This window comes from Manis javanica, chromosome 5 (assembly GCF_040802235.1).
Source record: "Manis javanica isolate MJ-LG chromosome 5, MJ_LKY, whole genome shotgun sequence".
Lineage (NCBI taxonomy): Eukaryota > Metazoa > Chordata > Mammalia > Pholidota > Manidae > Manis > Manis javanica.
The window spans coordinates 129,715,734-129,728,781 of record NC_133160.1 but is presented as its reverse complement, the minus strand read 5'-3'; the positions used below and the strand labels follow the sequence as shown (position 1 = coordinate 129,728,781).

General features: G+C 35.2%; 1 protein-coding gene across 7 annotated transcripts in view; it reads right to left on the bottom strand.

Annotated features, from left to right (window-relative positions):
• The window catches only part of AASDH (aminoadipate-semialdehyde dehydrogenase), a 63,549-nt gene that overhangs the window by 5,152 nt on the left and 45,349 nt on the right, over positions 1-13,048 (bottom strand). For all 7 annotated transcript variants that reach the window (XM_073237569.1, XM_017658423.3, XM_073237570.1 and 4 more), the window contains 6 exons: positions 12,673-12,865; positions 11,081-11,196; positions 8,781-9,576; positions 4,644-4,807; positions 3,405-3,527; positions 2,792-2,923 (listed from right to left, as the gene is read on the bottom strand). In XM_073237569.1, the coding sequence (XP_073093670.1) occupies positions 2,792-2,923; positions 3,405-3,527; positions 4,644-4,807; positions 8,781-9,576; positions 11,081-11,196; positions 12,673-12,865 (1,524 nt within the window). The remainder of the gene's footprint in view (positions 1-2,791; positions 2,924-3,404; positions 3,528-4,643; positions 4,808-8,780; positions 9,577-11,080; positions 11,197-12,672; positions 12,866-13,048) is intronic.

The following is a 13,048-nucleotide window of genomic DNA, read 5'->3' as shown; positions in this document are numbered from 1 at the left end:
GTAATCAAAAGAGTATGGTACTGGCACAAGAACAGACCATAGATCAATGAAACAGAATAAACAGTCTAGATATAAACTCTCACATACCTGTCAATTAATATACAATAAAGGAGCCAGGAGTATACAATGGAGAAAAGACAGTCACTTCAATAACTGGTGTTAGGAAAACTGGACAGCTACATGCAAGAGAATGCAACTGGATTACTATCTAACTCCATACACAAATGTAAATTCACAGTGGATTAAAGACCTAAATGTAAGGCACGAAACCACAAAACTCTTAAAAAAGGCAAAAATCTCTTGAACCTAACCTAAGCATGAGTAATTTTTTCCTGGACACATCTCCCCAGGCAAGGGAAGCAAAATAAAATAATGAACAAGCGGGACTACATCAAACTAAAAAGCTTCTATTCATCAAAGGACACCAACAGCAGAACAAAAAGACAACCTATAGTATGGGAGAATACATTCAGAAATGATTTATCTGATAAAGGGTTAACATCCAAAATATATAAAGAGCTCACACGCTTAAACAGCAAAAAACAAAACAAAACAAAAAAAGCCCAATTAATAAATAAATAGTTGGAGGACCTGAGCAGACATTTTTCTCAAAGAAATACAGATGGTCAACAGGCACATGAAAAGATGCTCCCACATCACTAATCACCAGTGAAATGCAAATCAAAATCACAATAAGATGTCACCTCACAGTCAGAACGGCCACTATCCAAAAGACAAAAAATAACAAGGGTTGGCAAGGAGGAGGAGAAAAGGGAACCCTCCTACATTGTTGGTGGGAATGTAAATGGCGAAGCCACTCTGGAGAGCAGTATGGAGGTTTCTCAAAAAATTAAAAATAGAAATACCATATGATCCAAAAATCTCACTTCTAGGAAGTTACCCAAAGAAAACAAAATCTTGATTCAAACAGACATACGCACCCCTATGCTTATTGCCACATTATTTACAATAGCAGAGATACAGAAACAGCCTAAGTGTCCATCAATAAATGAATGGATAAAGATGCAGTACATAAACACAATGAAATATTATTTAGCCATAAAAATATGAAATCCTTACATTTGCAAGAACATGGATGGGCCTAGAGGATATTATGCTCAGTGAAATAAGCCAGGTGGAGAAAGACAAATACCATATGATTTCACTTGTGGCATATAAAAACAAAACAATGAACAAGTAGATTCAGAGACACTGGTGGTTACCATGGGGGAGGGGTTAGGGTGGACAGGTAGGGAAAAGTGAGGGGAATAATAAAGGAGCCCAAAAATTCTCAATCATAAGTTGGTCGTGGGGATAGTAGTACAGCATGAAGACTGTGGCCACTGATTCTGTAACACCTTTCCATGTTGACAGATAGTAACTGCACTAGTTGGGGTGAAAATTTAATAATGTGGGTAACTTGAACCACTGTGTTATATACTTGAAACTAATATAAGATTGTATATCAACTATACATCAATTTAAAAAAATGAAAAGGCAAGAAAAAATTTATTACTAGTATGTTCAGAGGTACTGAATTCAAAGATACAACTGCCTTGAGTTTTTACTGTATCTTATTAAAAACTATCTTATTCTGTTCTCCTAATGTATGTAAGGAGAAGGAAGTAAGTAGGCTGAAAGAAGAGTTTATGTGCAGTAATTTAAAGTTTAAAAAGCTATGAGTTGTGTGTGTGCCCTATGGATATATACTATTTGTCAATTAATATATAATAAAGGAGCCAGGAGTATACAATGGAGAAAAGACAGTCACTTCAATAACTGGTGTTAGGAAAACTGGACAGCTACATCCAAGAGAATGCAACTGGATTGCTTATTCCAAAGCCACTACAGACAAACCAATTGGCCAGTATTTTGAAGAAAGGACACAAGGAAGTAAAGGCCAGTCTAAGGTAGTGTTTACAAATGCACACTAACAGCAGCATAGTAAAGAGCAAACACTGTAAAAGCAGTGGGCAGAGTCACAAAATATGATTTGTAATCTTAATGCTGTGCCTGACTTGGACAAAATCACTTTCATCTTTTTACGGCTCATCCAAAAAAATAGTAGTAATACAATTTGCTTCTTACTTCTTGGGAATTAAAGGTGAGAATATATTAAAACTAATTTGTAAATAAAAATATTAAATGGACCTAATAAAAGATTTCATCAAAAGATAATTGTCACTCAGAGCAGAAAAGGAACTGCTCTGAGGGGTAAAAACAGAATAAGCAGCACCCAGTATCAAGCCTAGCCATCAATGAACTACCTTAGATTGGAACTAGCATACTCTCCAGTCCATGAAATAATCCCCCAAATCAAACACACTGAGGTTGTACCATAAATTACGGAAGTGGCTCCTTAAAGAAGTGGAGATTATGCTCTGAACAAAAAAGATCTAATATAACCCAGAAGGAGCCTGCCCTGTGAGTTATGAAGTTGAAGACAAGACCTCATATAATTGAATGCAGGTTATGCAACAGATTTGGGTTTTCAGAGAAAAAGCAAAGGATTCTTTAAATTTTCAAAACCTCAATAGATGTTACAATAAAACTGACTAAAAACTGGTAATATTTTAAAAAGTGGGGTAAGGGCATGGCACAAGCACAACAATGTTTAGATGGAATCTTAAATCTACTATAGCATCATCCAAAAATAAAGAAGCCTATGGCTTGACAATTAAAATAGAAATAGTTTTCAACACAAGTTGAATAATGACATATAAAATTTTACTTTAGTTATCACCAACTACTATGCCTTTGAGAAATATACAACAGCATTAGAAACTTTTACCTGTTCTCCAAAGTGAGTAAAGCAGAGTAAATTCCCGTCTACACAGCCAATACAAATATACTGTAGGCAACACTGTGGAGAGGAGAAGAGTGGTTTTCCACAGGAATGTTTCCAAACTCTGTTCCCTGTGGCCTGTCACAGGCAAAAAGTAATTCATAACATTTAATTCATTCTACTATCAATTTCCCTTTATAAAACAAACTCATAAATCTCCCAGAGGCAAAGCTATAAACATCAGAAAATGCTGATATGGCATGCTGACATTATAAACGAAGACAGCACACATACATACACAGCTACAGAATTAATCAGTGCTATTTATAAGCTAAGATAAAAAGTTGCAATAAAACCAGGAAAGAAGGAACTAGCATATAACCTCTATCCTTAGACCATTCAAAGCTATAATATGACTGAGGTAAAATTCTGCCAACTTAAAAAATACATGAAAGACATATACAGAACTTATATTTTCTCATCTTTCTAGACTTCATTTTTAATGAGTTCTGGTACAGTGACATCTGGACTATATCTATTAAAATTTTCATAATTCAAAGAAATAAAAGACTTAAAGAAAAATAGATAATAAAATCAATACATATAATTTTGTGCCTACAGGATTTACAGCTAGTAAAAGTCCTCCCAGTGTAGCAAAATACAAATGATGTGGAAGCAGGCTCAAACAAGGAGAAGAGAAGACAGTTCCTCCACATTTTAACTTCCAAACACACTTCTTTTTCTGCAAATAAGAAAGTACATTACTTGGTTTCTGTTAGTGGTTAACAAATCCACATATCCTACCCTTCAGGATGTTACGCCTACTTAATTAATTTATTTTTACTATAAAACTAATACAAGCCCACTGTAGAAAATCAACTTTTATGTAAGAAGACAAAGCCACCACCCATAACCACTGTTAACAAGTTAGCATTTTCCCCTTTAAACCTTCATTATACACACACACAAAAAAAAATTTAGTATAGTTGAAATCATCCTGACTAAGCACTTCGTATCTAATTCAGCTCACTTATTTGGTAAAACCCTTTAAGCAACTTTAATGAATATCCTATTGAACATAAAATATATCATCTCTCTACCTTATTATTTGAGTTCCCTTGTTTGAAGCTAATTTCCTGGTGTTATAAACAGCCTGGAAATAGACATCTTGTTACACATATCTGTCCATGTTTCTGATTATTTTGCCAGGATAGATTCCCAGAAGAATTTTACTGAATCAAAGGATATGAAAGTTACCTATGGACAAATTCTTTTCCTCAGACTTCACTAAGTATAACCTCCCACCACTCTCACCAGCTTATCATTCTAATCTAATACCATTTGTTTATCTCATAAATTTTCATTCCTTTGATTACTAAAGGTATGAAGCATTTAAATGTATCTACTGGCCATTTCTTCTTTAGAGTCCTACGTATTTAAACCCCTTGTTTATTTTTCTAGCTGGGTCTTTATATTTTTCCTATTAATTCATATTTGCTACTTTCATTTATATTTATTTAATTAATGAGTTTTAACTGACAAATTTGTTTCAGTTTTTCTTCAACTTATTTTTTTAATTAATAAATTTCTTTATCTAATCAGGTCTTATTTGTTATTTTCCTTTATGATTCTTTTTTGTATCTAATCAGGTCTTATTTGTTATTTTCCTTTATGATTCTTTTTTGTTGTCAAGATGGTAATACTAAGATCTTTCTTTCAAAACTCTGAGTAACAAACTTATTTGTGACATTGGAAGGAAGTTAGAATAGTTAATCCCTGCTTCCCTACTCAAGAGCACCTGACAAAGTTCCATGCTCTCCTACCCTTAAGGCAGGAGACTGATAAGATGAATTCTTACATAAATATCCAAAGCATATGCATGCTGGTCATGAGATCCAATGTAAAAGACTCCTGTGGTTGGATCCATAGTTGCCGAGCTTTTGACAGCATCCTCAGTGGTGAATGTCCAGTATTTTTCTCCACTATTACTTTCCAGAACATAAACTAACCCATTATAACAGCCTAATGGAAAACAATATAAAAGACAAGATTTAGATATGTCACTGGAAAATAATTCTTTAGCCTAAATCATGCCTATTTATATTCCATACTTGGGCTCTATGTTCAGCTCAGATTTCAATTTCAGCAATATAAAGCACAAATCGAATAGTAATCACTTGTGTAAAATACCTATTTAGTAGGTACACCTTATTTTTCACTACCAAAAACACAATGAAGCATCATGCAGCAGACAGAGGCTTTGACAGACCCGGATTAAAATCCCACATCTATTATCCTAGGGCAAATTACCCAGCATCACTAAGCCTCAGATTATTTTTCTGCTGAATGTGGATATATCTACTTCAAGGTTATTGTGATAATTAATATAATGTGGATAAATGCCCAGTGTACAGGTGTTCAAGAAATGCTAACATTAGCAATAACCAGCGTTTGAGCTTTTACCTTGTAAAAGGTGCTATTCTGAGAATTTTACATCTTTTACCTCATGTAATTCTCATAGTGAAGGAAGTGCTAACATATTTTATAGGTGACCAATTTGAGGCACAGAAAGATTAGGTTACTAAGTTACAACTACTCAGATAATAAATGACAGAACCAGGACTTGATCTAAGAGGTCAAGCTCCAGAGCCTGTGCTCCTAACAACCACACCACAATGCTTTTCCTTTGTGGGTGGGAAGACAAGGCAGGAGTCCCTGACTTGGTATAGCCAAATAGGCCAGGAGGAAACGGGGTCAAAATCCACAAAGAGATTACTCAGGTTTCTTGGAGTACTTGTAAATCAGGGAAGTTCAATTTGGGCATTGAGATTTAGATATGTCATTGGAAAAATAATTCTTTAGCCTACAGAATTAGGTTCCAGATGGAGCCTCTCTCCATCTAGATGGTTCTGTCTATGGTTATAACCCACTGCTGCTCACCTGAGGCCCAACTTCCAAAATGACTGCTGTGCTGTTTTTTTTTCTGGCAGTTACTACTTAGTAGCAAGAGAGTGGCCTGTTCAGTGGTGGTGAAGAAAAATGTCCTACATAGTGAAGCACCCCAGGACTCAGCTGGATAATAAAACATTTCCTTCAGTTCAGTTCAGTTACCATAGAAAATCTTTGTGACCTTGGGTTAGGCAAAGATTTCTTAGATATAGCATTAAAAGCATGATCCATAAAAGAAAAAAAAAGATAAACTGAACTTATAAAATTAAGAGCCTCTCCAACCTAAGTGTCCATCAGATAAATGGATAAAGAAGACGTGGTACATATACACAATGGAATACTATTCGGCCATAAGAAAGAAACAAATCCTTTCACTTGCAACAATATGGATGGAGTTGGAGGATATTATGCTCAGTGAAATAAGCCAGATGGAGAAAGACAAGTGCCAAATGATTTCCCTCATTTGTGGAGTATAACAATGAAGCAAAACTGAAGGAACAAAATAGCAGCAGACTCAGAGACTCCAAGAAGGAACTAGTGGTTACCAGAGGGGAGGGGTGTGGGAAGGTGGGTGGGGAGGGAGGGAGAAGGGGATTGAGGGGTATTATGTTTAGTACACATGGTGTGGGGGGATCAAGGGGAAAACAGTGTAACACAGGGAAGGCAAATAGTGAATCTGTGGCATCTTACTACACTGAAGGACAGTGACTGCATTGGGTTTTGGGTGTGGACTTGATAATATGGTTAAATGTAGTAACCACATTGTTTTTGCATGTGAAACCTTCGTAAGAGTGTACATCAATAATATCTTGATAAAAAAGTTTTTAAATAAAAATTAAAAAAATTAAGAGCTTCTCTTCAAAAGATACTATGAGAGAATGAAAAAACAGGCCACACAATGGGAGAAAACATGCAAAACACCTATCTGATGAAAGACTTGTATCCAGAATATATCAAAAATTATCAAACCCAGTAAGAAAACAAACAATTAAAAAAATGGGCAAGAGATCTGAACAGACACTACCCGAAAGATATATGGATGGCAAACAAGCTCATAAAAAGAGTTACAACATCACTAGTCACTAGGAAAATGCAAATTAAAATGACAGTGAAATTCTAGTCTATAACTATCTTAATGACTAAAAAAATCTTTAAACTCAATACCAAGTGCTGACAAGAATGTGGAGCAACTGGACCTCTCATACATCAATGGTGGGAATGCAAAGTGGTTCAGTCATCTGGGAAATAATTTGGCTATTTCTTATAAAGTTAAACCTTACACTTAGCATACAACCTCCCCTCCTAGGTATTAACCCAAGTGAAATAACTTATATTCACATAAAATCCCATTTACAAATGCTTATAACAGTCTGACTCACAATTACCAAAAACTGGAAATAACCCAAATGTGAATGGATAAAAAAAGTGTGGTATATCCACACAATGGAATGGATACTCAGCAAAAATACTATTGATAAATATGGTAATATGGATGAATCTCAAATATGCTAAGTGAAGCCAGACTCAAAACACTACTGTATGATTTCATTTACATGACTTCCTAGGAAAAGCAAAACTAGAGGGACAGAAAACAGACTAGCAATTGCCTGGGGGTTAGGACTAGGAGGAGGGATGACTACAAAGTGATGTGGAACTTTCAGGGGTAACACTCTCAATTGGGGTAGTGGTTATATGACAGTATGCATTTGTCAAAACACAGAACTACATGTTAAAAAGGGTTTTACTGTATATAAATTATATGTTAATAAAAAAATGCTTAAATTACTGAGTGACCACCATGTACCACAGGCTTCAAGCCTAGATACTTGGGATATAAACAGTAACTTCAATGAGCTGAATTTAATGGATGGGGATTACTCAGATCATTCACAAGTACAACTGAGTTTCCTACAGTATAATTTTCAAAGTGTAGGTGTTCAAGGGTAATGATCAAATGCACATTCAAGTAGTACCCCAGCTAGGGTAGCACAAGTAGGATATATTCCTAACTACTTAGTCTGAAAAGCTTTGGTGAAGATTCCATGAGTATATAAGGTGAAACACATACTGTAGCTGGGGGAGTAAAAAGAGGAATAAATCAAGGAGAGGCACTACACCTGGACTCCCATATTCCTAGTAAGGTAGAGGTAGTATCTAGTATCTTAATGGGTAGCAGCTAGTATCTAATATCTAACAAGCACTTTGTACCCAGCAATACACTAAAGGATTCATAAGCAGTTATCTCATTTAATCCTCTCAAATGCTCTTTGATGATTGCAGTGGTTTTAAGACATGTCCACAAATTCTTTGGTAGTCTTCAGGAAGTGGAGCCTAATTGCCCTCCTATTGAATGTGGGCCAGACTTAATGACCTGCCTCTAATGAATAGAATAAAGCAGAAATAATGGTGTGAAACATTGGAGACTAAGTTGTAAAAGTACTGCATTCGTCCTCACTTGCTCACTCTTGGATTACTTAAAGGCAAGTTAGCTGCCACGTTGTGAGGGCCTTCAAGCGGCTGATGGAGAGGCCTGTGTGGCAAGAAACTGAAGCCTCCTGCCAGGAACCACAAAGAACTGAATGAAGCCTTCTGCTAGAAGCAGTGAGCAAGCCATCTTGTTAGCACATTTTCTAGCCTAAGTCGAGCCTTCAGATGGCTCCAGCCACGAGACCCCAAGCCAGAACTTCCAGCTAATCTCTTAAAGTACTGATCCACAGAAACTATGAGAAATGTTTGTTACTCTAAACCATTAACTTTTGGGATAATTTGTGATGCAGCAACATGTCTTATTTATTATGGCCATATAATCATGAGAAAACTGAAGTTCTAAAATGTGCAGCAACTTGTTACAAAGCAAGTAACAGCTTTAGAGCTAAGTTCAAATCCAGGGACTCTAACTGAAGGCCCACACTGTGAATCAACTATGGTCAACTATTATTCTTTGAGAGCAAACAAGCCCACCATGCATAGGTATTAACTTGATCTTATTAGCATTATCATATAGTAATTAAATTTAATTCAGTAAACGTCAAATCCAGAAACTTACCCACTACAATAAAGTTTCCACACTTAGATACACATGCTGAAGATTCAATTCGACCTCCCAAAATCTGTTCCCATTTCACCTTTCCAGAGTAAAGGTCAACTGCCATCATTCTATGAGAATGGGACCCAATGTACACAGTTGCAGATGACTTATCAATAGCTGGTATTACAACTAGAGGTGACGCATCCACACATTTCCCTGTGTCTGACCTCCACCTCACACGTAACTCCATTTTTTCTGTCCCTGTCAGAAGTGGTCCCTCTTCAGAAACTTCTGCAACACAGGATGGATCTTTTGACTCCCCAGTAAGAGCTGAAGGATTTAAGCTTTTCATGTGTTTACTATTTGTCTGTGAAATTAAATCATTAGAATAGACTGAAGGGCAATGTCCTAACTTAGTCGTATTCAGAGCAGTATTCATAGATAAAATCTGACCCCCTCTGCTCAGTGCAATAAAAGCAGTTCTCTCATTGTCATAATTTAAAGGTATGACAGATTTTTGATGTAAAGATTTTCCATTGGGTTCCTCTTGATTAACGTTGCTGAATTTTCTTTTTGTGGCATAATTCTTGATAAGTGTCAGATGTTCATCTGGAAACACTGTTTGAAGGATGTGATTGTAAATCTCTAAAATAGAACTGCTAAGAATAATTTCCAGAAGCCCAGGTATGGATGTGCCAACAAGTTTTTCAATCTCACTGAGGAGCCGTATAGACTTAAAGGAATCTCCACCACTGCTTAGGAAGAGTGAGTCATCAGGAACCTTCAAAGGATCTTCTGAGAGACTCAGAACACACTACAGATGAGAGAAGGGAGAAATATGGTGACGTAAAGGCCTAAAACCAAAAGAATTCAACATTTACAAGTAATATATAGAGAGATGATAGTATACCTACATTAATTATATGAACATAAGATATACAATACATTTTTAGTAACTAAACTATGTTTTAAAATTATTTTCTTTATAGTAAAGGAGATCATCACTATGCTACCAATTTTGTCACAAACTTACTCTAAAACTGCAAATTATATTTTCCTTTACAGTAGTTTAAACTAATGATTTAGCCATAAAATAGGGAATAGAATTATAAAAACATCTAATTTACAATTAGCCCACAAGATACTAATATTTCATATAATATGGAAATAATATTTATCTCCATTTGTTTCACATAAATCAAAATTATTTTCCAAGAATCTAAAAATAAAGTAGATAAGACTTTTATCTGGATATTTTCTATTTTCAGATGAGACTATATATATACAATCACACCCTCTTTTCAGAACCCTTTTAGAAAACTTTACATTCTAAGAAAAACTGACCTACGGTTGTATTAAAAATATGTATTTCAAAAGAATCTTTAAAAATTGTTTGCTACATATTATTTATACACACACACAGTCCCTGACTTTCAATAGCTTGACTTATGAATTCTTTACCTTAATGTTGGTGCAAAAGCAATAAGCATTCAGTAGAAACTGTACTTGAATTCTGAATTTTGATATTTTCCCAGGCTAGCAATACATGGTATGATATCCTCATCCTCATGATGCTGTGCAGAGAGTGAGCCACAGCTCCCAGTCAGCCAAATGCAAGGGTATACAACCAACACATGTATAACCATTCTGCTTTTCACTTTCAGTACAGTATTCAATAGATTACATGAAATACTCAACACCTTATTATAAAATAGGCTTTGAGTTAGATGATTTTGCCAAATTTAGGCTAATGTAAGTGTTCTGAGCACGTTTAAAGTAGGCTAGGCTAAGCTAAAATATTCAGTAGGTCAGGTGTATTAAGTGTATTTTTCATTTACTGTATTTTCAACTTACAATGACTTTACAGGAACATAATCCCATCCTAAGCCAAGATCTGTATGTACAAATTCCCTTCAGCAGAAACTCATGTTGTTATTAAAAGTTCTTCTGGATTAATGTAATATAAGTTCTCATACCACAAACTGTGGTATAGTAAGATTTGGCTATTTTCTCAACTCTGGCAAGTGTGTTACTGAACTCCATTGCACCTCTTAGGGAAAAGTTATGTTGTGATAAGTTTTGTCTACTTGTGCTTTTTATGATCACCTCACTTCCAATAAATTTCTTCATGGGGGTCTTAATCTAATCTTACAGTAGAGAACCTAACCTTTAATACAAATAGAATAAACAAAGCTATACATCTGGGCAGCAATAATATTCTTAGAAAATCTTATCTGACTTATTAGGACACTATACCATTCTCTAAATATATAATATGACCCCCTTATTATAAAAAATCTGTATCTTAAAAGTTGTACCTTCCACAAATGCTGTAAGTTTTCCCAAAGCTCCTCTTTTCCGCTGAGCTTACATTCAGACTTCAAGTTTATGTAGTTTAAGTAAATCTTGTTTAACTCAGAAACATCAATTTTGCCTTAAAAGAGAAATAAAACATTTTAATTTTCAGCTCAAACCCCTTCTACTTTCATTAGTCTCAAGAATATAACATTTTTTTCAAATGTTAAAATTCCTATAAAATATGGTCAACATAGAAAAGAATAGGAACAACAAATGCTGGCGAGGATGCGGAGAAAGGGGAGCCCTCCTACACTGCTGGTAGGAATGTAAACTAGTTCAACCATTGTGGAAAGCAGTATGGACGTTCCTCAAAAAACTCAAAACAGAAACACCATTTGACCCAGGAATTCCACTCCTAGAAATTTACCCTACGACTGCAGGAGCCCAATCTCAAAAAGACATATGCACCCCTATGTTTATCACTATTTACAATAGCCAAGAAATGGAAGCAACCTAAATGTACATCAGTAGATGAATGGATAAAGAAGATGTGGTACACATACACAATGGAATACTATTCAGCCATAAGAAGAAAACAAATCCTGCCATTTGCAACAACATGGATGGAGCTAGAGGGTATTATACTCAGTGAAATAAGCCAGATGGAGAAAGACAAGTACCAATGATTTCACTCATCTGTGCAGCATAAGAACAAAGCAAAAACTGAAGGAACAAAACAGCAGCAGACTCACAGAACCTAAGAATGGACTAACAGTTGCCAAAGCAAAAGGGACTAGGGGGATGCAGGTGGGAAGGGAGGGATAAGGGGCATTTCAATTAGCACACATAATACAGCAGGTGGCACAGGGAAGGCAGTATAGCACAGAGAAGACAAGTAGTAATTCTATAGCATCTTACTATGCTGATGGACAGTGACTGTAATGGGGTATGTGGTGGGGACTTGATAATGGAGGGAATCTAGTAACCACAATGTTGCTCATGTAATTATACATTAATGATACCAAAAAATAATAATAATAATAACAATTAATTAAAATTAAAAAAATTTTAATTCAGTATCTGAGAAAAAAAAATCCTATAAAATAGTATGTGATAGATAATCAATCCTAAAGAAACCAGTTCCATGCTAACAAGAATGTAGAGGGTAACAGATAAGAAAGTAGGAGCTAATGTTTATCTTATTTAAAGAGTTAAAGAAATGGTCCAACCAATTGAGCAATGTCTGCATTTTGAAGTCAATATTAAATAAAGATGAAATTGGGAAGGCAATATAATATGGTGATTCAGAGCAAATTTTTTGAGGTCAAACAGTCCTAAACAGAATTTCAACTCTACCACTATTCAGCAACATAATTTTGGGAAAACTATCTATTCTTCTAAGCCTCACTTTTCCATATCTATAAATGGGAATAACATGATTTGCTCACAGGATTTTATAGAGATAAAATGAGTTGACTACACAAAGCATTTACAAGAGCATCTACCATGACATATGCTAGTATTACTTAAAGATTTAAGGAGCCTTTAAATTAGTTATGAATACAATTAGTTTCATTTGGCATTGAAGTATATCTGCTTCAAATTATTTTACCATGAGATGTAAATGGTAGAGAATCAATCAATACAAGCTCATCCGGGATTGCATGACTTGGGAGGTGTTTTTGAAGCTCTTTAAAGATGTAATCCTTCACTAAATTTTTTTCTGGCACCATGAACAGAATTAATTTCTCCTGATTATACCATGTAACTACACAAGATTCCACTTGCTGAAGTCCTTCAGCAACCTGTAAGAGAGGTTATCACAATTTACCTATGGGGACATTTAAAAACAAACTTTCTAAATGCTCAAACACATTAACAGAACCAAAGTAAATTCTGAAATATATTAGAGATTTTAAAAAAATTGTTACTCTTAGTATTAATGCCACACAGGATTCTTAATGTTTTTTCAAAAATAATAGCTCATA